At 41.0% G+C, this 24,673-nt stretch overlaps 2 protein-coding genes across 9 annotated transcripts in view; one reads left to right on the plus strand and one right to left on the minus strand.

Annotated features, from left to right (window-relative positions):
* Nucleotides 1-19,489, minus strand: part of LOC126395482 (probable E3 ubiquitin-protein ligase HERC1) — a 55,570-nt gene extending 36,081 nt beyond the window's left edge. For 6 of the 8 annotated variants that reach the window (XM_050052993.1, XM_050052992.1, XM_050052990.1 and 3 more), the window contains exons 1-30: nucleotides 19,384-19,489; nucleotides 15,291-16,293; nucleotides 13,623-13,718; nucleotides 13,333-13,515; nucleotides 12,125-12,337; nucleotides 11,772-11,870; nucleotides 11,558-11,654; nucleotides 11,298-11,441; nucleotides 10,915-11,042; nucleotides 10,221-10,365; nucleotides 9,937-10,108; nucleotides 9,510-9,644; nucleotides 9,195-9,360; nucleotides 8,797-8,922; nucleotides 8,099-8,323; nucleotides 7,707-7,859; nucleotides 7,475-7,607; nucleotides 6,435-6,638; nucleotides 6,041-6,262; nucleotides 5,458-5,631; nucleotides 5,095-5,209; nucleotides 4,850-4,967; nucleotides 4,131-4,332; nucleotides 3,643-3,943; nucleotides 3,495-3,543; nucleotides 3,373-3,418; nucleotides 2,477-2,730; nucleotides 693-890; nucleotides 390-510; nucleotides 18-258 (exon numbers count right to left, since the gene is read on the minus strand). In XM_050052993.1, coding sequence (XP_049908950.1) covers nucleotides 18-258; nucleotides 390-510; nucleotides 693-890; nucleotides 2,477-2,730; nucleotides 3,373-3,418; nucleotides 3,495-3,543; nucleotides 3,643-3,943; nucleotides 4,131-4,332; nucleotides 4,850-4,967; nucleotides 5,095-5,209; nucleotides 5,458-5,631; nucleotides 6,041-6,262; nucleotides 6,435-6,638; nucleotides 7,475-7,607; nucleotides 7,707-7,859; nucleotides 8,099-8,323; nucleotides 8,797-8,922; nucleotides 9,195-9,360; nucleotides 9,510-9,644; nucleotides 9,937-10,108; nucleotides 10,221-10,365; nucleotides 10,915-11,042; nucleotides 11,298-11,441; nucleotides 11,558-11,654; nucleotides 11,772-11,870; nucleotides 12,125-12,337; nucleotides 13,333-13,515; nucleotides 13,623-13,718; nucleotides 15,291-16,262 — 5,432 coding nt within the window. In that variant the 5' untranslated portion in view covers nucleotides 16,263-16,293; nucleotides 19,384-19,489. Of the gene's footprint in view, nucleotides 1-17; nucleotides 259-389; nucleotides 511-692; nucleotides 891-2,476; nucleotides 2,731-3,372; nucleotides 3,419-3,494; nucleotides 3,544-3,642; nucleotides 3,944-4,130; nucleotides 4,333-4,849; nucleotides 4,968-5,094; nucleotides 5,210-5,457; nucleotides 5,632-6,040; nucleotides 6,263-6,434; nucleotides 6,639-7,474; nucleotides 7,608-7,706; nucleotides 7,860-8,098; nucleotides 8,324-8,796; nucleotides 8,923-9,194; nucleotides 9,361-9,509; nucleotides 9,645-9,936; nucleotides 10,109-10,220; nucleotides 10,366-10,914; nucleotides 11,043-11,297; nucleotides 11,442-11,557; nucleotides 11,655-11,771; nucleotides 11,871-12,124; nucleotides 12,338-13,332; nucleotides 13,516-13,622; nucleotides 13,719-15,290; nucleotides 16,294-19,344 lie in introns of all 8 variants that reach the window. The other 2 variants (XM_050052991.1, XM_050052989.1) reach the window with 2 other exon arrangements.
* A 2,854-nt stretch (nucleotides 19,490-22,343) lies between these two features.
* Nucleotides 22,344-24,203, plus strand: esm1 (endothelial cell-specific molecule 1). The gene is made up of 3 exons (XM_050053196.1): nucleotides 22,344-22,854; nucleotides 23,270-23,413; nucleotides 23,575-24,203. The coding sequence occupies exons 1-3, from the start codon at nucleotides 22,359-22,361 to the stop codon at nucleotides 23,667-23,669; spliced, it is 735 nt and encodes a 244-aa protein (XP_049909153.1). The 5' UTR covers nucleotides 22,344-22,358; the 3' UTR covers nucleotides 23,670-24,203.
* The last annotated feature ends 470 nt before the right edge of the window (nucleotides 24,204-24,673 follow it).

Below are 24,673 nucleotides of genomic sequence, written 5' to 3' on the forward strand. Positions count from 1 at the left end.
CAAATCTTCATTCTCACCTTGCAGCCACAGTTAGTATCTGAAGCAGGCGGGCACAGGCTAGTCTAACAGCCCCACTTAGCAGCATGGATCCAGATTTCGAGGCTGCAAACCAGCCCTGGTTCATCAGTGCACAGCTGTTGTTGGTAAGCATGGAAAGGATTTCCAGGATGCCACATTTGATAACCAGCACCAGGTCCACTGGTTGGTAGCAGAAATTCAGTGCAAACATTGTGGCTAAGAGAAGGTGCTGGCAGGAACCTGGGTATAATAGAGACAAAAATCTCAACTGCATGCAAAATAAAATAAAATCTACAGCAACAGGGAGTATACAAGGTAATGCAAATGAAATCATAATGTTTTAAATGCAGGTGAAACATCAATGAACAAACCTGGATGTTCACTTTCCAACACGACCTTCTGTTTGAGGACACGCACCACCTGCTGGTAGAAGGTGTGGGCTGCAGATTGTAGCTCTCTTTGCGTATCAATAGAAGCTGAATGTGTACCCAACTGGGTGAAGATAAAAGGGATTGGAGAGAAATTTATACAACAAAATGTTTATGTAAGACAAACATCAAATGAATAGAATATTCAGTGATTCTCCTCTCTCCATCTGGCTTGAATTTAACACTTATTCATTCTTTTCATAAACATCTACACAAACATTGTGATTGCATGATTACTAGATGTACCATGTAATGCTGCATCTCATAATTAACTCTGGAGGTAGAGCCAATGATTTGTGTTCCCAAAGCAAAGCACCCAGAGAGGAACTGAAGCTGCACAGACTGCAACAACACAGGAAACTGAGGGGAGACAGTGAACCCACTGCTCTTTTCCTCCATCTTAGACAGGAAGGATGACATCTGACACAAGGCCTCCAGACGCAACTGATCAAAACAAAAGGAATAGTTAGTTCAGACCTTTAAATAAATTCACAGAGGCGCTCTTTATGTTTTGCTTTGTTGTGCATTGTTTGAATGAGACAAAAAAACACCAATAAAGACCAATAAATGACCAAATAGCTGCAGGTGTTATAGGGTGACCTAATTTCTCAGCAGTAACAATTAAAGGGACAGCTCATGAAAAAAAAAAAAAAAAAAAAAAATATTGTTCCTCTTACCTGTAGTGCTGTTTATTAATCTCGAATGTTTTGGTGTGAGTGCTGGAGATATTAGTCATAAAGATGTTTCCCCCTTTTTGAATATAAAGGCCAAGACACATCAAACCGACATCAGAGAACTAGTAGCGACGAGAGCCCACTGCTGCATCAGTTCATGTTACCGTGTCCTGGCCAAAAAGTTGCACATGAACACACCAAACCGACAGCCAGCGAGCACATTTGTCCTGTGCCTGTATGAGAGGACATACCCTTCCATACCAGCAGCCGAAGTCATCTGTAATTGTTATTCAAAAGGGGACCCGGAAGACTGTCTTGACACTAGTTAGCCAGTTAGGAAACATTTCTACTAAAGAGCTCAATGGCTAAAAGAAAATAATCTTACCTCACATAACAAGCTTGTTTTGACCTCTCTATGTCTTGACTTTAGCCCTTTGTTTACTGTCCTCACCTTTACTGCCAATCATGTTATTCACTGATGGGCTCCGCTGTTGCCAATGCAAATTCAACATGCTGAATCAACAGAAAAAAAGCAAACCCAAATGGTGCGAGACACATCAAACTGACAAGGTGGAAGACACTCATCAATGGCCCAACTTTGACCAACAGCCGACTGTCGGCTTGGTGTGTTAGGGCCTTAATGGAACTGAATGGCACTTGGCTTATGGTCCTCAAAGCCCCCCAAAAAAACTCATCAGCAATGTCTCTTTCCAGAAATCATGACCCCGTTACTCAAGATAATCCACAGACATTGTGAGAAATTTTAAGTAGGAACTACTTTCTTTCTACTGAACCACACCTGCCAACCACATCACTGTGCAGATGGAAGCATGCATCTACCCATGGATGTAGGGCTCATTCCCTTGACAGTGTGAGATTTAAAAATTAATGGTGTCCTCCTCAGCTAAGCTGTAACATTAGCTAGCTCAATGGTGCTACATGTAGGTGAGCTAGCAGCAGATACATGCTTCTGCCTGCACTGTGATAAGGCTGACAGGTGTAGTTTGGTACAAAGAACATAGTTCCTACATTAAACTGCTCACAACAATGTCTGTGGATTATCTTGACTAACTGGGTCATGATTTCTGGAAAGACACATGGCTGTTGAGTTTTTTAAATGTACTCTTTTGGTGCTTTGAGCACCACAAGCAGAGCACCATTTAGTTCTTTTATATTACAGAGAAAGCAGACATCTCTACAGCTGACAACTCCAGCATTTTGCAACTGACACTACAACAAACTACATAAATAAAGAGCGCTACAAGCGAGAGGAAAAATATGTTTTTTGATATGGGGTAAACTGTCCCTTTAACTTGTTTGGCTGTAATATCATGTAAAAGAGAAAAACCTTATTACCTCAGCCCTCTGCTGCTGCTGCAGTATAGCAAAGGTAATGGCCTTTGGATCTGCCTGACTAGAAGTCTGTACACCCAGCAGTGTTGGTGAGGGGGATGACAAGTGGACCAGGCTCCCACAGACAAAGTGAAACACCTGGTTAAGAATAGGCAAAGTGTTGTTGCCATGGTAGGACATAGTGGTGGTCGGACTGATACACTGCCGCAGGCGATCCCAAGCGTCTTTCATGATGCCCAGAGAACACAGAGGTAAGCCTGGAACAGACACAACACGAGAATAATGGCCAGTATTGTACTCTGTCTGTTCTGATTTTATCTTTCAACACCTCTTACAGAGTTAGTCATGCAGTGTTAATTGCTGTATGGAGAAAAAAAACTTGGTGTGATTTTTCTCACTGACAAAAAAATAAAAATAAAATTACATTGTAATCAAATTGTGTTCAGATTTATAATGAGAGACTCATTAAAAATGTTTATTTGTATTCACTCTTTCTGTCATTGTGCTGCATGTTCCCATGGAAATATTGCAAAGTTGACATGCAACAAGCTTTCCTGACCCCAAGAGACAACTCTTAAATTTTTAAAAAAAAAAATCTAAATCTAAATTAGGATGACACATGATTAATTAAAAGTAATAATTGGACATTTTTTTTGAAATACATTTATTTGCTTTCCTGCCGAGTTACAGCTATACAGTGCCATAGCTCTTTCTCCCTGTTTCCAGTCTTTATGCTAAGCAGAGCCAACAGGTTAATAACTAAATATATAGCGGACAGATATGAGAGCTGTATTGATCTTCTCATTTAATGCTCTGCAAAACTATTCCTTTCATTCATGACTGTATGGATAAAATTCATTAGCTGAACAAGTATTTTGGAGTAAACATGTTCCACCTACCCATTTTATTCTTGGAAGATCCCAATGAGTTTTTGGATTGGTCAGACTAAGTAAGACAAAGACAGTACATTAGCACTAATTAAGATGTCTTGGACCAAATTTTGGTGCAGTGCAAGACTCACCTGTTTTCGTCCATCAGCAGCCATCGTAGAGAATTCTGTTGCTGACTTCCTAAATGTGGAATGATGTGGACAGTTAACACAGAAATGGCTTAAAGAAAAAACAACTGTGTTGAAAAAATGAAAACAAACACAGGCTGCCAAACTCTACCTTGCTCCTGTGCCCGCAGCCTGACTGTTCTCCCTTTCACTGGGTTCCACACAAGCAGGCCTGACCCCGAGCAGGAGGAAGAGACAGCGGGACACCACCAGATGGCAGGCGGCAGGGAAAGACATGCTTTCCTCGGAGTCCCTCTGCTTCTCCCACTGCTGCTTGGGATCCAGCTCCCTCTCCGGGCTGACCGGGCTTTCCATGCTGCTGGGGAGGGTGGAGGTGCCAAAGGATTCGTACACTGTCACATTCTGCTGCACTTGCATGGCCTCCCGGGTGGCCATGAATGATTCTAGGACCTCTGCAGAGACAGGAAAGACACGTGGGAATCAGATGTGTCATAATGATGATGAAAGGTTGAGTGGATGTGTGTGCAATGTGTATTTCTGCCTGGGTCTGTCTGCCTTAAAGCATTAAGCTACAAAAATATAATTAAATGTTTTAACACCGCTGGAGAAAGGGCAGAAACAGAGATGTGCATTTCTAACCTGACAGGTACATACGACTGTTGCTAAATGTGTCCTCCTCCGCAACCTCCTCCTGGTTGTGGTTTGCTGTTGGGGGTGGGGGCACCTGAACCTCTCGGCTGCAGTGACCTCCTGACTGCTGCTCATGATCTTTTCCCACCTGCTCCACTGAGGTGCTCGGCTCTTGCCTGTCTGTATCAGGACTTTGGGGAGATGGAGTGGTCTGCAATACAACAAACATGTTTAATGCATCTGTGGAGTTTTTTCTCTTTATAATATGGTGGAAAAATAAACAATAAAAAAATGGCTTCTTTAACACAAGGAATAAAATAAGGTGTAATAATTGTTAAGTTGGAAATAAGCAAGTTTTTTGCCACTGCATACGACCTACTGGGAAATGAAGGCTCAAATTACAGCACAAAGGAAGTGTGTCAAACACTAAACTAAAACAGGAAGAGGATAGCGCTTTTGTTTTACCCAAAAGAACATCACAGTAAATTCTTTGCAGTTACTATCTCCAGTAACAAAAAGGCAGAAAACCAAAGTAACTGTGGAAGCTGTGATAGTTGCTAATGAAGGTGCAATAATGATTAATATTAATACAGCAAAGCACACTTTTGTTGTAATGTTTGAACAATAAATATTACAATACACATTGTTTATAAATAACTGTTTTGTTCTATACTCATTTAACTGCCAAAAATAGTTGCATCGCATAATATTTGATGACATTTTAGTACCTGTTTAACAGCAGTCTGCGCCTGTGGTATCCTCGGAGAGTTTTTATGGGCCAAAAGAGTGCTTCTGATTTTATAAACTGTCTCATAGACGTCCAACAGCATCTCACAGGGCTCGTATCTGTCTCAGGGCAAGTGGATAAATTAAGGAGATAATTAGCATTTCTCTGCAGTCGCTCTGCATTGCAGTAATGATCTTACACAACAGAAACAGGCATTTCAGCAAATATTAGATTTGTGTTACTGACCTGTCCTGCCAACAAGCCTCATTCTGCAGCCCAGTGTGTTTCAGAAGAGCAGCCAGACTGCAGCGACAGACACTCTGCAGCAAGCAGTCGCCTGAAGAGCCTCCACTCTCCCATTCTGCTCTCACAGCAAAAAAAACACAGTTACGTCAAAGTCACAAAAAGAAAAAAGACACAACCTAAAGACCAGAGTTTAAAGAATAATCTATGATGTATTGTGCAGCAATTATCCAGGCAAGTAGATGTATACAGGTGCATAAGATTTATAATTTCTCTATTTAACAAGATGATTTAAACATTGTTAGTCCATTATGACGTGGATATTTACATTAAACACTCTGAAACACAGGCATACTGTAAAAGTACCTTTGCTGTGAGCATACTCCTCCATATTCCGCCACAGGCCACCTGCAGGTCCTCTGGAAGATCCCAGCGCCAGTTCCAGTAAAGTCCTGGTTTCCTCATTCAGACTGAGCTCTGCCAGCCTGGCATCACTGCTGCCCAGCAGCACCACCTCACAGAGCCATGCCATGCTAGAGTCTACAGGATAAACAATCACATAAGACACAGGACACATTAACAAATGAAGAATACACACTACATTTAGAAAAGTATAGATTATTTCCTCATTTGCATAATGAAATATCAAGTAACTTTAATAACTTGTTGTTTGTTATCCCCTAAACTCTATACCCATGTCAACAACATAAGCATTACTCTTCACTCACTAATAGTCTCTGTAACATCCTCTTTACCCATTCTCTTTAAAAAATATTTGCTGTACTTTCATGTAGCCAACAATGTGCTTTCCTTATTGGAGGTTCCCAACAGAAGGTGGACACATTAGTGCAACATTAATCTGAGGATGAACACCGCATGCAGTTGGTATCTATTTACCAAAACATTGGCTCATATGAAAGCATGGAAAGCAAGCAGCATGTTCTCCTACCCAGCTGTTCAAAGTCCATCTCAAGCCCATTCCTGAGGAGGACATTTGATAGCCAGAACTCTGACGTTTTCTCCTGAAGTGAGGGCGGCGGGCCTTGCAGCATACCACCAAGGCAACGGCCGACTGCCAACGCCACAGACCGTTCCAGATCCAACAGCCAGACCCACTTGCACTCCTCCTCCTGTTGCTGCTGTCCAACGCATGTGTTTTCTTCACTTTTATCTGTAAGGAAGGTCCCTTGTCATTGTTTGTATTTTATCTCGTAGGAAGAATCTCCAGTGTAAAAATTAACCATCCTATAAAAGCTATCCCTGTGATACTGCTGTAGCCACTAATAATACCAACAATCAAGGATAACATCTATGAGTCAAGTGTTGATCAAACTTCCACTGACCTAAACAGGTTTTCTGAGCCTCCGTCCCCAGTTCTTGTTCCTCCAGGAGGCCTGTCTCCGGTAGCAACCTGTTGAAATCATTGAGTTGTTCCAACAAGGCCAGTAAATGGCTCAGGAGGGGTTGAACTGTGCCCAGGGGCAGCAGCAGCAAGGAGTACATTACTTGGCACAGCAGGCTGCCAGCCACTGAGTTGTACAACACCACTGGGACGGGTTGAGACGAAAGAGGGGGATTAGAGACTGATAAAAAGATAACTGAGAAATACAGTTACACGACAGATTTAAAAGCAAAGTAACAGATTAAATCATGGATTTTCAAACATATGAGTGAATGTGTTTATGTGTTTGTCCTTAGACCAACTGACACTTCATTGTTATGTGACCCAACAGCTCTAAAATCTAAAGGCCTGAATGTGCCGTGTATAAAAACGTAAAGACAGATAATTATGAGGGGTGTATTTATACATTGATCCAGTGATCAATGGATACAAAGTCAAAACATTTATACCTATCTTTATCTTTAAGCTATGAATTTATTTTGAAATTCCTATAGCACGTCTGTGTCACAGTGTCCCACCCAAGCACCCCTCCTTCGTTAACATTCAGACAGTGCTAGTGGCCTAGCGCCAGGCAGACAATGGCAAGCAGTCAAGAAAAATAAAATGCGGACATTTGCTGACATCATCTCATATCGATCACAGGCCCTAAATTTAATCATATTTTGGCAGACTGTGATCTCAGCAAATATCATAACGTTCTTCAAAGAATCAATAAATACCGCACCTTGACGAAACTTGTAATTTACACCTCTAATAAATTATATTTGATGCGGTCTTTGGTAAACAGAACCCTACCATATACATAGAATATATGCATACATATTTGCTGTCTAAATGTTTGAAACTGTTTTTCCACTGGTCATTATTAGGGAAGTGATTTTATTGTATTTTTAGAGTGAAAAGACTCTGTACAAACAAGTCACATAACAAAAAATATGTGGGTAACAATGACACACACTTCTTAACAGCCATTATTCTTACCATGCAGCTTCTTGATTATTTGTTTATCCAGAGAACTCTCCTTCAACAGTTTGGTGGATCTCCTGAGTGTCTCAGCGGCGCAGGGAAGCAGCAGGTAAAGATGCTCACGAAGCAGCGTTACACTGCTATCATCCTACAGAACAGAGGAATCAGTGTAAACATATACAAAATTATATGACTACAGGGCTGTGGGTAAAATATTAGGTTCAAATATATGTGAATTAAAGTCTACCTCAGTGCTGGAATGGATGTAGCAATGGGCGAGCAGGTGTTTGTGAAGTCCAGACAGCAGCTGGTGAAAATGACAGGGAGGATCGGTCTGTCCCTGGCTATCACTTGATAGCTGCTTGTCACTGTTTTTCTCCAATTCCCCAAATGCCCGCTCCTGCATGAACACACACAAAAACAGAAAGTGTGTAGTAGGAATATCGCACTGATTCAAAGGTAACAATATGCACCAAAATATTCAGAAAATATAAGAAAATTTGAAAAGCCGAGCAACAATATTTGACTGAAAAATAATGCATTACATTTCCCCCAAAAGTTAAATCGTAAATCTATCCAAATTAAACACACATAAGACAAAAAAAATGCACACAAATGCATAGGGTCCCCCTTACATACCGTGTAAAAGCCTATGCTGAGGAGCAGAGTTCTGAGCAGCACCTCTGCTAAGTGCAGGGGGTCATAGGCTTCAACAGAGCTGGATGAAGATGGGGGGCGGACGGACATGGCAGGGGTCAGAGGGGGTCCCAGAGCTGTCACCTCCCCGAAATTGCTGTAACCTAGTAGAGAAGCTACATGGCTCTGATCCTGAAGGCTGCTGAGTACCATGTCTAACTGCAGACGCTTTGAGAGACACAGAGGAAAGAAGAACAGAGAGCTGTCTGGTGTTTGATCATTTAATTGTGAGGTTACTGGAAACATCTCTGCGGAGAAGTCATTTTTTACAGCAACAAATTTTCACAACATTCAAACAGCCTTCACCACATACTGCCTAGCAACGCTCCAAGTTGGTGCTGTGATTTCAACAAACACTCTGTTTACTAGCCTCGACAATCCATCCATTTTATAGCCAAGTATCTGGATCAGAATCATAGTTAAAGTGAGGAAAGAAAGGAAGAAAGGAAGAATAAGGTAGGTTAAATATAATTGTTTAAATGTGTTATATATTTACACCAACAGCTTCTAGAAAAAACACATTTCTGGCTGAAAATATATTGAGGCATGAATGCCAAAAAAAACATTTGGTCATGATAATCAGCAGCACTATAACCACACATACCGCAATGTTTAAAATGGCACACAGGAGCTTAACATACCTGTCCTTTGGAGAGGACATTTAAGCTCTGAGGGCCCTGAGGAAGGAGGGACAGGAGCAGTTCTGTTCTTTCCCTCAGCGGAGGAAGCAGCAGGGATGCACCAATGGACAGCGTGTTCAGAACTGCCTGAGGATGGACAGGAATGTCAACACAAGGTGGAAAGACACTTGAATATCAATGCTAAGCATTTACTGCATCAATAAATCAAATAGAAATTAGCACATACAGCACATATCTAACAACCCATTTCACATTTTAATTTAGACACAAAACAGTACTTATTATCTTGGTCCTTACACCTGCAAACAACACCAACACTTCCCCCAGTTCCTTCTGTAAATATGTCAGCATAGGCATATCATGAAAATAATCTAGTAACAAACAGATTGTTAATTTACCTGTTGTATGGAGTCTGGCATATTGGTATCTATGAGCCGGAAGAGCAGGTTTCTGAGGGGCCTACCCTGAGCACCCAAAACCATGGCACCAGTGCCCCCAGCGTGGGCCAAGGACAAGTGGATGGACAGCAGCTTCATGCACAGCAAGAGAAACTGATGGTGGTCCCTGAGGAAAACACACACACAGAGCATTAGGAGTCCATGCACCAGAACATTTTTTGCAGGTGATTCTGGACTAAATGAAGTCTAAAACAGGAATAATAAAATCCAATCTTCTGTAACAGATTAAAGTGCTGTGTTAATTAAATTTCCTACCTTTTAGATAAGAATGGGGCAGGGGGTGTGTCGTCAGCGATGCCGTCACAGTAACTTTCTAGAAAATTGCGTAGGTAGGTGAATGTACTCTCTTCCAAGTCAACACAAAAGGGCCTGTGCCATGCCACCAGTTGTCTGGAAAAAAGGAGACAGTTGCTTAAAAGGAGCTGCTCAAGCATAAACGTCTCAGAACTGACAAGACAGAATCACAGATTTGACAGGGGAGAAGAAAACAACAGTTCAGCAGTATAAAACAATGCTGAACACTCAATGGAAATGTTGCAACACAGAAATGCCACTCTGATATATATATGTATAAAGCTGAGATCACATGTTTTCAGTGTAGGTGAATGAAAAATATTACAAATAGCACACCTGGACTTAAAATGAAAATTTTACTTAGTAATGGGACGACATGAGGCTTTACCTGTCAGTTGGAACTGCAGTCCAAGCCAGGCTGTGAGAAGTGCCAGCAGTGATCTGTTGGATTGACACCCCCTCTAGACCGAGCACCTTCTTGGGTTTGGTAATTGGTGTTGAAGTGTGACCTTGCCCACACTGACCCATAGTGTTGTTCCCCCACGCGTATACTTCATTCTCTGACAAAGGAGAACAGCGTACAATGCAGCACATTCACAATTTTAATATCCCATTAACAATCTGAATGATCTTATCTGAATGACTGACTGTTAATTGCTAGAGGATTCTCACCGTGCGTCAAAGCCAGACAGTGGCTGTCTCCACATGAGATATCAATGATCTTGGTGATACTCAGGTCTTCAATGAACCTGGGTCTCAGAGAGGTTGTCTCAGAGGAGCCACATCCCAAACACGAGCCACAGCCCCATGCAAAAACCTACATAAAAATAAATAAATAAATAAACAAATAAATATCCTTTCCATATCTCCTTATTTGTCTTTGTATTCCATCCTTATATTTAGGATGTAATTGTGACATGAGTCTGGCTACACATATCAAGTGCTGATTAAGAATAATAATGGAAATTTTTAAAGATATACTATGCAGGATTTTCCTAAAAACAATATATAACCTCTCAATCACCACCTTTAACCCACTAGAAGTGTGTTGTAGTGTATTTATCTGCAGAGATTCTGCCTTCTGCCTGTATTTTCTTCTTATTTTGCTGTGGTCAGTACATTCGTGAGCACAACATGCAGGTGAGGTTGGGTATTTATAAGCTAGCTTTCAATTTCCCTGGGTGTTACTTTTTACCAGTAGCTGACAATTCCTGCATAGTATACCTTTAAGGTGATATTAGTATGCTCCTTCAAAATAAAAGCTTTCCATAGGGAGAATGTAGAAAGAGCTGAGATGGCTTAGCAAATGTTATTTAAATGTTGGATAGACATTCTGACATTTTAAAATCAAAGTGCTGCATCTCACCTGTCCTGCAGAGGTAAGAGCCAGCGATGACTGGCTGCCAGCGCATACTTTCCTGATGATGAATCCGTGCAGGGCCTCTATGACCTTGGGGCGATACACACGATTGGTGTCTCCATGACCTAGTTTGCCTGCAAGGGTGAGTCATGTTCGAGCACCAGCGTTAGTTCACAGTAGCTCAAGACATTCTTGTAAGATAGATCATAAAACAAACCACAATGGTACTGTCCTTTAGGTAAAAACAAAATGACACAGTGTGTTATTTTCAAGCACCTTTTATATTCTGTTCAGAACTGAAAACCTGCCACTCAAAGTGTGATTTCCACCAGTTCACACAGAACTGCATTAAGAGCTTAAATCAAGCTATAAGTCATCTGTCAACATACCATTATCCCCTCCACCAAAGGACCACACAGTGCGTCCATCCTGCGCCACAGCAATGGTGTGGGAGCTGCCACAGGCCACCTGCCCGACACCACTGACATCCTTCACTAATGTGGGCACGTTCCGACTCTGACTGTCACTGTGACCTGCTCAGGGGACAAACACAGGAAGGCAGAGGTTGTTGCTGACACACCAAAGAAGGGGTTTCACTTAAGTTGTTGAGACAAATAAGAGCAAGCAACTTAAAAAATATGGAGTGTACCAAGTCTGCCAAAGTCGCCTTCTCCCCAGGTATAAAGCTCTCCATCATTAGTCACAGCAGCACTGTGTCTGTAGCCAGCAGACACACAAACAACGACCTGGCAGAGAAACCACAATGTATGAAAAATTATGTTTATTCACATGGCTTAAAACAAGAAGGCCTTAATTCCCCATTCGTCTTTTCCCCCGACAAGCTGGCGTTACTGTGTGCTTACTTTGCCAAACAGCGGTCCTTGTATGATTTTGGGGTATTTTTGTGTAGCACTGTTGCCATGGCCCAGTTTCCCATATTCTCCATCACCCCAGCTGAACACCTAAAAGAAATATTTTGAAAACTTCATTATTCAAGCAAAAGAAGTTAAGTTTTTTTTTTCAATTGATATCTCACTAACACCTAGAGAGGAAGTGGAAGTAATTTGGTTTTGTCACTATCAAGAATTTACTGTAAACTACTTTAAAATATTTGGGAAAAATACTTCTTAAATGTATTATGTGACAAAAATACAGTACAAAAAACTGTGAACTGTCAAAAGCTCAGTCTCCAGGAGTAATCATTTGAACTTGTTACCTCTCCCTCTACAGTGATGGCCAAAGTGTGACCATCAGAGCCCTTAGAGGAGGACACCTTCTTCATGTTCCTATGTGGCTCCAGCACAAGTTTTTTGGGCATGGACTGGTTGTTGGAGTCCCCCAGGCCCAGACGGCCATAGCTGCCTTTTCCACATGCTTTCACTGAACCGTCTGCAGACACTGAGAAGGTACAGTACTGGCCTGCCTCGATCTAAAGAAGGGCAAAGTGGATAAAACAGGACATCAAGGGATGAGAGAAAAAAAAAGGAAGAGGAGGAGACAAATGACAAAAACATGAGGGTGCATCAGCAGAACTGCCCAGACCATAAATATTTCAAACTTCTTCAATTAAAATTATCTTAGAGATCATGTGTCTCTAATGCACACAACACAGTGTCTAAGTGGGCATTAGCATGATTATTCTGCATCACCCAGGGATCAAACTCACAAACTTAGTCATTACTTGCAAGTCAACCATAGATTGGCTTCACATTTTGAGTTTGGCAATCACCAGGGTCAGATGTAAAGGCAGTTATCAAACTAGCATGAAAAATTCAGTTACCCACACAAAATTATGGGAATTTTTGTGCTTCATTAGACAAGACACTGTAGAGATGTCTGTAATTTATTTTTACAAAGATTACTCCATAACATGAAAAGATGCTCTTGTGTCCACTGACCGCAACAGTTTATGAGGATAGAATTTAAAATACTGTAAAAAAAAAAAAAAAAAAAAAATCTGTTTTCAGATGCTATTTTGAAATTTACCACACTACTTCTACCATAACATCAAAAAATTTTTTATGAACACTGGAGACTTTTTTTTAGCAAAAATTTGCTGTAGCTGTTTAAAGTTCTGTTTCCACTCAAATATTTTGAGGCACTCAGATAGGTGTGATTAGTTCTACAGTTTTTAAGAAAAACATCACCATTACTGCACCTTGAAGCATCTGAGTATTTTTGCTCACTTTGGCCTACATTTTAGTAAAACCTGCAAGGCGGTAGCATGTACGACTGATTTGTTATGAATTGTTTAAGTTTTACACTGTACACAGTTGCTGCGTACTCCGATCAGGACTATTAGACCCACAATGCCAGCATCAGAGCTGCCCAGCCCCTAAAAATGAATACAGTAGAGAAATAAGTAAACAAGTAAAGCAGAAAAATGTTAGTCCCATGCTCACAGTCTAAGTAGCAATAACATACCATTTGAGCATCACTAAATCCCTGTGTCAGCTTTGGCAGCAGAATTTTCTCCAGAGTTCCCTCTGCCAGCTGGTGGCTGCTGTTGCTGCCCCACACATACACCATGACCGTGTCACTCTCTGAACCAGGAGCAGCTGCATCAGTGCTGCACGAGCACAGGCAGTAGGATGCTAGGTTACAAATCTGTCAAACAGGAGGAGAGTGAGGTCCATAAAGTTAGTAATTGGGCAGTATAACAGTTGTTAATAGCGCCTATGTGTTACAGTGTATGTGACTGAAATCTATCTTACCTCCTCAAAGAGGCAGAGAGCTGCCTGGGAGAGTCGACACAGTCCATCTGCATCCTTCTTCAGCACCTGAGTATTGACTGAGTCCCCACGGAAACCCTGGAGGGGAAAAAGATTTATGTTTGGTCTTCTACTGAAACCTGTGTAACTCACTGTGTGTACATATTATGTTGGTTTGGATATAAGGTACATCAGTTTTATAACTTAAAACTTGCAATTTTTATGCGCACATTCTTTCTAAACCAACAATATATATCATAACAAGAAAAGTCTCTCTTCCCAAACACCAACATGCCACTGCATGATCAGGCAGAAGGCAACATAGAAAGAAAGATAAGGATGCAAAATTTGAGATGTCAGTTTTAGTAGATGCAGATCTTAAGTGTGTTTTATGTTGTCTAATCCCTTCAGACTTTCTTTATTACAGAAGTCTAAATTATGTGTAGGACGGCAAAATCAATCATGTGGTTGTTGGCAATACTCAGTCCTTGTTGTCATTTGTCCAGAAATATTGCAAAGCTGATTAGCCTGCTAGAGGATGACTCAATACACAAATAGAGGGAGGGCAGGAAGACTGGCTCGATCTTAATCCTTATCTGCACACTAATGCATCACTCTGAGCTTCAAATGAGACTGTTCAAATCAAAAGAACAGCCTTCAGCAGGAACGGATGTAACAGTGAAGAGAAATTTCCCTGCCTTATCAGTATGCGCATGCAAGGTACCTCATATAATTTCAAAACTCACCAAAACATTGATGCAAAATTACTAATTACTTATAATAAAGTGACACACCAAGGCAAAGCAGAACAACCACATACACAGTTTCTAATGTATGGAGAACAATCACTCATTTTGAGTTGTCATCACATCTGAATTGCTTTCACCGGCTATTGCCTTTCTTGCATATGATGCATCTATATTAGCGCTCTTTTAATGGATAAGTGTTAAGATTTCTCATACAATCAGAACTGGGGTGATTACTCCAAGTGATCCTATGTTATGTTGTGGAAACGTCAGACTTCTACGTGATGTTAGAACAAAGAAATATTTTTAAAAAATTCAGACGTAGCTGATAAATGCTGCCAAACATGTATTAACATAGACACATATGCATGAAGTTAATTTCCTGCCAGATCTTAACAAACAAACAAAAGATGTTTTTCAAATGCCCTTCGATTCACAGACAGACACAGTGTGGTTTGCAAATACAAAACACCATTAACAAACGAATGCATTTTGTTTTGCAAATCAGACAAATACACAACATATCACATCACGCTTCAGAAACAAATACATGTCTTCCACCTACAAAAGAATAGATCCTACAGTACAAGACAAAAAAATGCCAAGTATCTTCTGGCACGCAATTTTTCCACTGTGTTGTGCTGAGGATTTTTTTTTTTTTTTTTTAAATACCCTGAATAAGCGCTACAAGTCAATTTAAATGTATAGGGAGGCATTTATCATTTTCCAGTTGTATAGTATTTGCTCAACATGTTTTGTTTGTTTGTTAAGTTTCGGCAGAAAATTAGCACCATACCAGTAGTGTTAATATGACAGCTATGGATGAACAAAGTTAAGGGAACGCACAGTATAAGGAGAAATACTCCAGAAAAGACTAAAAGGCAACGACAGACAAATAGACAAAAGTCCAAATTTAAAGACGTACCGAATATTGCTTCATTTGGAGAAGCGTTTGATGGATGACATCAAAGCCCACACCAGCTGAGTGCTGGGAATTCAGTGAGGAGGAGGAAGACAGTGTAGAGGTGGAGGAGGACATAGAGGCAGCCAAGGCTACCTCCACCCACTCCAGCAGAAACTTTAGTGAGCCCCTCTGCATGGCCAGGCCAAGCAGCAGCTCCAGCGCTAGCCTCCGACCAGTCGGGTCAGCACCACCAGTCCCACTGCTCACTGACGTCTTCTTCAGGAAGTCTGCCACCTGCGCCAGGCAGTCCAGCCCAACTGACGGGATCTTATTCTCATTGGCCAGAGACAGCGGTGGCAGAGAAGACAACACAGAGGAAGCTGTGGCAAGCACATCGTTGCAAAGTACCGACTCCGGATGCACGGAGGCTGCGTATCTCCAGTTCTGCTGCAGTAATGAGAAGAGCAGACTCAAACCTGTCCTCACACCCATCTCTATCAGAACATCTGTACCCGACTTGACTTTGGATACGCCCCCTGGCAGGCAGGGCTCTGAGGCCAGCTCAAGTTGCCCACATTCGGTGCCACTATCTGTGGACTGGGAGGGCAGCTGCACACGGAATTTGTCATGGTATTTGCTGTGGAGTGCGTAGTAGATTCTCTGGAGAACCACCAGCCTGTGATGGAGGCCTAAGGTGTAGGAGGTTTGCGTCAGCATCCGGTGAGCCAGCCATCGTTGGCTATGAAGCAAGGATGACAGGTACTCTTCTTTCTCTGCCGAGGCACTGGACTCACACTCGAAGTCTGGCAGACGTGGGCCAACGAGTTCTTGAACAGGTTGGGCCAGCGTGACAACTTCCTTGTTGAGAAGCAGCTTATTGTAGAGCACAGCAGCTCCATGCCTCCTGGCTGTTTGTATGCTGTCTTCTGCTGCCCAGTAGCTATTGAAGTGCTCCTGCCACTTCAGCAACACGTGGGTCTGACAAGGCACCATGTCTGAGCATTATCTATACACTGATGTACACCTGAAAAACAGAGAGGGAAATGTGTTTTAAAGATGTGATGAGGCTTGTATATCAGCAGATTTATAACATCCACACATCTCACTTGCACACACTTGATTAACATAATGAAATGGCTCTTTTTTTTAATTTATCTCTGTCATAAATTTACAGGAATCACTTGCAGCTCAAAGCCAATGTTCTAATGCGTTTGCCTGCCAAGTAAATTCAGAGTAAAATTGTCAGGTTTCTCCTTAGCATTGGCACTTTTCCAACATACAGTACATCCAGGCTAGTGGCATAGGCCCAGTGGGTATCACTGAAATAGGTCAGCTCACCCTATGATAACAGCTAACTAACACACCCACACTAATGAGGAGAATTTTGTCTCACAAGCTGTTGTGCTGCACAATACAAAGGGGTGTATTTAAAGTATTTGTTTCATAATATAACATGGCCAGTCAAAGAATTAAACCTGCTATGAGAGATCTGGCACATGAGTGATAATAATCTGATCCCTCTACCAATTCATTCATATTCTCAGTGCATCTTCATCTCCGAGTTGGTCACCTGACGAACTGAAACACAATCCCATTTTAAGGGGCTCCGCCTAACCCCAAGTCTGTTTGTCTGCATTTTTGTCTGCTTTCTAAACAAACAAAGCGCAAGTCTGTTGCTGCTGCTGAGTGGAAACTGTATATATTCACAGGAACAGCTTTCCTGGAACAAAGAAAGACTTTGCTCTTGCCAGCTTGCAATTTAGTTAATCATATGAGTTTTAGACTCAAACCCTTGGCAACCACATAATCCATAATGCAGGTTAAAACACGACAGTCCCCATGACAGTGACAAAACAGAGGCCAGCATTCATACAGTATCTTAGTGGGTGATTTTATGGGAATATCAGCTGCATGACATTCTCATGGTATTAGTTAAAGCACATTCACCCTCCCAATTCTATACTGCATAAAAGAGAGGATTTTATACAAGAAAGAATGCATGCAGAACTACGCCTTTATTACAAATGCATTTTTATTATGTGCAATAATGACCCCAAGAGAGAAGGCTGTCATATCAGTCAAGCAACACACACAGGTTTAAGGTAAACCATGGTGAAATATAGCTGTTAAGATGTGCACTAGAAATCACCATACTGTTGGGTCATGGCTGAGACTTTTTCTATAATTAACACTTGTACAAAAACACGAACCGATACGTGTGAGAGAATGCCAGTTACAGGCTGATAAACATGTGAGCATGCCACCATGGTCCACAGTCACAGAGCCTCATCTCTCCTGCCTTGCCTGAGGCCTGTGGGGCTATATGGTTTCCACTCTGGACAAAAATAACAGCAAGCATTGATATAGCAATGGGCTCTTCGGGGTCAGACAACCACCAGCAATGTAAGGCGCAACCATCACTGATTACAAATTGTCTAGAGTTGCAGCACATAACGTTAAGACGTTTTTCTTCTTTCTTTTGTGTTTTTATCAAGCATTTACTGTTCAGCTCACTGATGTCAGTCCATCTGGAGTATTTGCAATACACAGAAACACACACACAACATATCTTGTATTCCTTCTTTTAATTACAGACAACAAACTGAGCCAAATATCCCAGAAACTTGCCAATAAGCTATAAAAAATATAACTATAAAAGGCTCTTGTGTAGGCCTAGAGGCTAATAACCACTCATACAATACAAATCAATATCAGTGACTGACTTTGAATGCATGCAGCACCATGTATGATGGGAGGAAAAGTAAATGTCGGTGACATTAGGCAGGGGCGACAATTTACAGGGCACAAGCTGTGTGGATGTGTATCTGAATGTCACATATTTTAACAGTCTTGTTTTCCAAAAAATTACCACAATACTGACAGCTGGTTAGTGGGATCAGCTGAAGGAGCATGCACACTCTTGACATTGACTTAAACAATATGAGATTTGAACCTTGGCTACATGTAACAGTTATTTCCCTTAGCGATTAATCTTGTCCATAATAGTTTTTTTTTAGTTACTGATCAATCATTTCTTTATGAAATGTTAGAAAATGCTGAACATTCCGAGCCCAATTTTATCACTGGCAAATAACTTGTTTTGTCCTACCAATAGTCAGAAAACAGATTTACAGTAAAATAAGACAGGAAAACCCTCTGAAAATCCTCACCTGGATGTGTTAATGTGGCTACAGTGATCATGTTGTCAATTTTTCTGCAGCATAGATAGCTACAATCTACAACAACATGAAATTCTCAGCTATTTGGGAGCCCTTTGGTGCTCTGTGGATATCCCTAAAGCTGACCCAGGACCAGCTGGAGGTGATCCAGGGGCTTGAAAATCATCCAGAGTAAGCTGGAGGAAGTTTGCTGTACCAAAGGACGTTTGGGCTGCTGTGTTGCCAGGACAACCCTGACCACAATGAGCATTTAGACAATGGGATGCAGGAACTAATAACAAACCGTGCTAATGTTAGCATTAGATGGATCTATTCACTATAGTCAGAGCTACATAATGTCTAACAACAACTAACTGCATTATGTTAAGATGCTGGAGGAGCTAAAACATACCGTTATACATTTACAATGTCATGTATTCAGAACTTAAGCGCTGACTCGGGCATTCATGCTAATGACATTAGCCGACAGGATGATTTAATTCATGTACAATTATCCAGCCTTGCTATGTGGCGTCTTATTTTGAAGCGTCTGTCAACATTTAGTAGCGCAATGTATTTTTGGTCTCTGGCGACAGTTAGCTCAGTGTCACATTATAACGTTAGCTGGTGGCTACACCGACATAAAAAGCTAAATAGGTGAATTTGAGACGCAGTGTCCGTCGTGTCAGTGACAAACACCGGTATCTTTATTATTGCATCTGCGGTGACAGCTGAGCTAACGGCTGGCTGCAGTGCAGTTGCTAGTCTGGTCCATGGCTGTCAAAACCGACCAAGCCCCTCCGCTTGTAGGCTGACAGCTCTCAGCAAAACACTCCCGTCACCCGTTAGCGTCTTATCACAATGTCAACACGGCTGTTATTAAAACTAAAATAAAATACAGCAGACATTTAAGTTACCTTGACTATAAAACCCCGCAGATAAATGGTTTGCGTTACCTGTCCCGTCCCGGTGAGGTCTCCCTTGGACGTGAATATCATATCAACCTTCTCCTCGCTCCTCTTCTTCTTCGTCTGCTGGAGCCTTAACAATTGATGGCAGCCATGTTGGATGACCGCCACCTTGTGTTTTGGAGCGATAATTACTTTTCATCATATTGTTTTTATTCACCTTTAATTTTTTATTTTTCTGCCTGACACAGTCCCGACTGTGTAACATGTTTTATACTAATGTCAGTATTTTGTGGATCCCCAAACCAGTATTAAAATCATTAATAGAAAATAAATTCAGACTAAAGTAAAGCTTCTTTTTATTAATATTGTCCAGATATTAAAGCAGTAGACTATACTGAACATGATATGACTTTTAAAAAATATCTTATAATTAACTAAAACTCAGCCTGTGGTGGGAAAAGGATGCATAATGTCCTCTGTGACTCTGGAGGGAGCTTTGTCAAAACTGAGGAAATAACCTTGATGATGCTGCATTATGGGAAGTGTAGGATCCAAGGGTTTTGGTCTAAAAATGAAGATGTCACTGCTCCTTTGATTTTGACCACTCTCTTTTTAATTTTGTGAGTCCTTAACTTTATGGAATTGCAATACTTAACTTGAAGTGCCCCCTGTTATTTGATGATTTTTTTAATGCCATCAATGAATTGATTTTTTTGTTACAATATTAATCCTTTCATGCATGAATTATTATGACCTCAGTCGAGATTTTTTGAGTGTTTTATTTCTCTTGTATGAAAAAAAATCATTTTTTAAACATGAGTTTTTCACATGTCCACTCAGGTGGACAGCGTGTGTTTAAGTTTTCAACTGCAGAAATATAACCCAATTTAAAGATTGATATATATCATGTGAAACTATAAAAATATATATTTTTAATGCTCTTTCATTCATTTCCATAACCGCTTATCCTCTTGAGGGTCTGCTGGGACTGGAGCCAGTCCCAGCAGACATTGGGTGAGAGGCGGGGTACACCCTGGACAGGTCGCCAGACTATCATAGGGCTGACACACAGAGACAGACAACCATTTACACTCACATTCACACCTACGGGCAATTTAGAGCCACCAGTTAACCTATCCCCAACCTGCATGTCTATGGATTGTGGGAGGAAGCAGGAGTACCCAGAGAAAACCCACGCTGACACAGGGAGAACATGCAAACTCCACACAGAAGGGCTCCCTCCTGGGGACAGGTTTAAACCAGGAACCCTTTTGCTGTGAGGCGACAGTGCTAACCACTACACCACTGTGGCGCCCTTTCTTAAACCAATGTCATAAATATATTTTAACAGATTCTAATACTGTTCAATGCCATGCAGAAGTGCTGAACCTTGCTCCTGACTCTTCAGCTTCTCCCCTCTCTTCGACTCCTTCCTCTTCACTCCTCCTCACCCACCTCCCCCGGTTGAACTATATCATTTTTTTTCCAATCAACATTTTCTGCACAAATATTCTCAAAATATTGTCTGTTACAAAAACTGTTCATTACATGCTAATAACATAAATCAATTGATTTACAGCCATGAAAACCATTGCAGGTAAAGCATCTTCAAGAAAAACAAAGTTGCAGTAATAGTAGGCTATTTAATGTAGTTGAAATACAGCCAGCACTGCATGATGTCCAGTTTAGTAAACAGATGATTAATTGTTATCTCCTCAAAACATAAAATTAATACTTGGAAAATGTAACAACTGCATCACTCCTTGGATGTCACTTGATGTTCCCAGATTGTTTGTATCTAACAGGGTCTCCTATTATAGAAGGATTGGCAAGATACTCCAGAGCTGAACATTTCTTCCTTTCTGTCGGCCATCTTGGTTTTGAAAGATCTGTGTTGCACTGACAGCACCTGGCCAGTGGGTGGCAGTGTATTAAACGATGCACTAGGGTCCACTGGAGGGACTTAAATGCAACTAGAGCATCAAAACCCAGGCATGTACAAGAAAATGGCTTTTAAACAGCTGTCCACTGCAGTGACCACTTTGTTTGAAAGGGTTAAAAAAAAATCAACATAAATCATGACAGACTCTATTTAGAATCTTTAAACTAGGCAGTAAGTATAATGTATCTGGGGACCCCAGCGTATTACTTTCAAATGTATTCAAATGTGGAAAACTATGAGGGTTATATAGGCTATATCACTGTGTTAGTCATAAAAAAATGTCGTTAAAAAAGGTCATAAAAAGTTGCAGTATATGTCACTAAAAAAGACACTTAAAAGAGTCACAGGCTAAATAGGTCATTGTGTGTGCACCCCTGTGTTGCTCTCAATCATATGCTAGCACCTATGAAATGGTACTACGTCATCTTAAATTATTGAGAACCCTTGATCTCAGAGTTTTTGTTTAAAAAAATATTTTAAAATGGTTATTTTAGTTATGAAGTTTCTAAAAAGTTCTCCTGGGACCCAACCCCCCCATGTTGAATGGGTGATTAGGCCCTCTTAAAAAAACAGTAATACAGATACAGATTGTGGTAAAAACTACTTTTACATGCTACATTTAATGGCTTTTGTTTTATTACTAGCCAGTTCCTATTCCTATTCTGTTCCTATTTTTAATATAACTTAAAAGTTTCCGTAATTTTTATTTTTTTTCCTCTTTTACAACTTTAGACACAACCTTATTCAAAATTACCTTATTCATTCTTATGTGATTCTATATAATGACTTAATTGAGCTAACACTGATTAATCTCCTGTTGTGTTAAATATTGTCAGTATTATTTCCAATCATAGGATGTTGTGACTAAAAACATCCAAACATCAAATGTGATTCTTCAAAGCTGAGCCGGGAGGTTTGGGGGGTTCCGTCAGTCACTAACACAAAAACAAACCAAAGATAACTTATGACATCAGGTCACACGAATTTCAATTCCTGGATGGCGGTCCAGAGTTAATCCCACTTCCAAGCCGGATTTCTAAAAAGGGGGCTGACTGGCAGAAAGGACGACAACACCGGAATGAGGAAATTGACGAGGGCAAAGCCATGTGCAAAACAAAGTTGTTCATCGCTGATAACCATACAACCTGATGCACCAGAGGTCACTCCGCTCAAGTCTCCCAGAGGTGCTCCGCTTCTCCTGCTCTTCTTCCCGAGACATCCCAAAAGACAGCAGCCCTTCCACGAGCTCTCCACGCCGCATCCAGTCATGTCTTTTCTCCTCATCACAGTGTTGTCCTCACTCATAGTGCGAGATGCTGAGGCGTGGGGCGCCAATGTCAAGTACGCGGTGAACTGCCCCGACAGATGCAACGCGGAGCGGTGCGGCGGGACGCAGCGGTGCACACGGACCGTCCTGGATGACTGCGGCTGTTGCCAGGTCTGTGCAGCCGGCAGAGGGGAGCACTGTTACCGCACGGTGTCGGGGATGCACGGGGTGAAGTGCGGACCGGGATTATTCTGCGAGTTCTACAAGGATGAGGACGATTATGGAGACGAATATGGGATCTGCAAAGGTACACTAACATTCAGTATTCAATGTGTGCTGTTTCTGCCTGTGTGCTGCGTTTTGATGTGATGCTCTGCTGCACCAAATGCAGTCTTTAGGCTCTATTTATTGAATTAATCACAATGAACAGCACCACTACCATATAATCAGTGGTTAGAGAGGAGCATGCATTGTAACTGTGCATCCATGCTTCAAATAACATTTGACCTGATGATCAGACCATTAGAGGCTTGGAGTTTAACATCTGTGCTCATCCAACTATCCACTTGTAGTTATTTGCCTTTCCCCATTTCTCTCACTCACTGATCATCATTATTTTGACTGTGAATATGAGTCTGTAGGAATATTGGTCAGGTACATGAACATTTTCCTTGCTTGTTCTGCAAGACAAAGCTCTAAAATAATGTTTCCTTTCTTTACAGACTGCCTGTATGGAACCTACGGGGTTGAGTGCCGCAAGACATGCAACTGCAAAGGTGGCATATGTGACAGGGAGACAGGAGCTTGCCTCACCCTCAGATTCTTTGCCAAAATTGCCAGCAAGCTCAAGACTGAGACTCAAGAAGGTAACAAACAGTGAGATTTCTTAGAATAAAGATTGCTGCTTTTTAAAAAGTGTTGGTATTTTGTGAATTCTTACTCAAATGTCCTCTACTAAATGGATTAAATCAAGCCATGAAAAGATATTTATTTGGAAATTCAATGAGTTCTTTCACTTGTATTTCAGGGGGAGAGGTGGGCTCAGGAGAGGTCAGCACTGCCCAGAACTCAGTTCAACACACGGACAGATCCACTGCTCCAAAGCGGCTCAACCCTCGCTGACAAGTGCTGACAAGACTGAATCTATTCAGTGTGAATGTAGCATTAACTTATAAATGAACTGAAAGATATATTTTATTATGTTAAATGATGAAAAAAACTTTTTTACAGCATTTGGAAGTTTTGTTTGGTTTGTTCGGTCCTTACTTGACATAGGCATCATTTTCTAATGAAATATGCAGATGATATTATTCTCTTCAAATTCTCCATTTTTCTGTTTTGTTCTTCATCTGTTTCTCAAGATTGTCCTGTAGGAGCTTCAGTGTAGACCTGATTGTCTCATTTAGTGTGCCTTCATACATTACTGTTGAGAAAATGAGAGTTAATGTCACAAAAGGACCTTGCATTTATTTCCAAACTGGACACAGCAATATTTTTTCATCCATTCATCATTGTAGTCCACTAAATATTTTGAAGTTTTCCATGCTGATATTTTATTTGTATTGTATATATGAAAAGAGGACATGGAAAATATCATGTGTATGACACCAGCCAATGTAAAGAATGCTCTTACAATTAAACCAAAGTTATCACTGACTCTTGTCATTTGATTTTTATTGCCTTAAACATTTGTTTACTTAATTAGTGGTGCATCAATTGATATTGAAAAGGCCTGAGTGCTTTTATTATGTAGTAATCAATAATTCCAAACTAATCAGTTGCAGATTTATATTTCAGGCAAAGGTTAATTACATCTAAATGAGTGGAATGTGCAGTAGACTCTATTATAAATGGCATTCAATCAGTCATGCTGTGTCTTACATATCTCTTTATAGTTGTGTAAATAATGGTGCTGTAAAATGAAAGACACATAACAACAATCACTTAGGAGAAGAGACAAATAGTGATCAAATGACAAAGTGTTTAGTCAAGTGTAAAGAGTATGGAAAGGGTGTAAAGTCAATTGAATCTGCAAAAGTGAGTTTAGCAAAATAAAGAAGTAAGTCAGCAGCAGTTAGAGCAGAGGTGTAAAATATGTGGCTCATGGGCCAGAACTGGCCCGTCAA

The sequence above is a fragment of the Epinephelus moara genome, chromosome 9, assembly GCF_006386435.1.
Source record: "Epinephelus moara isolate mb chromosome 9, YSFRI_EMoa_1.0, whole genome shotgun sequence".
Taxonomy (NCBI): Eukaryota; Metazoa; Chordata; class Actinopteri; order Perciformes; family Serranidae; genus Epinephelus; species Epinephelus moara.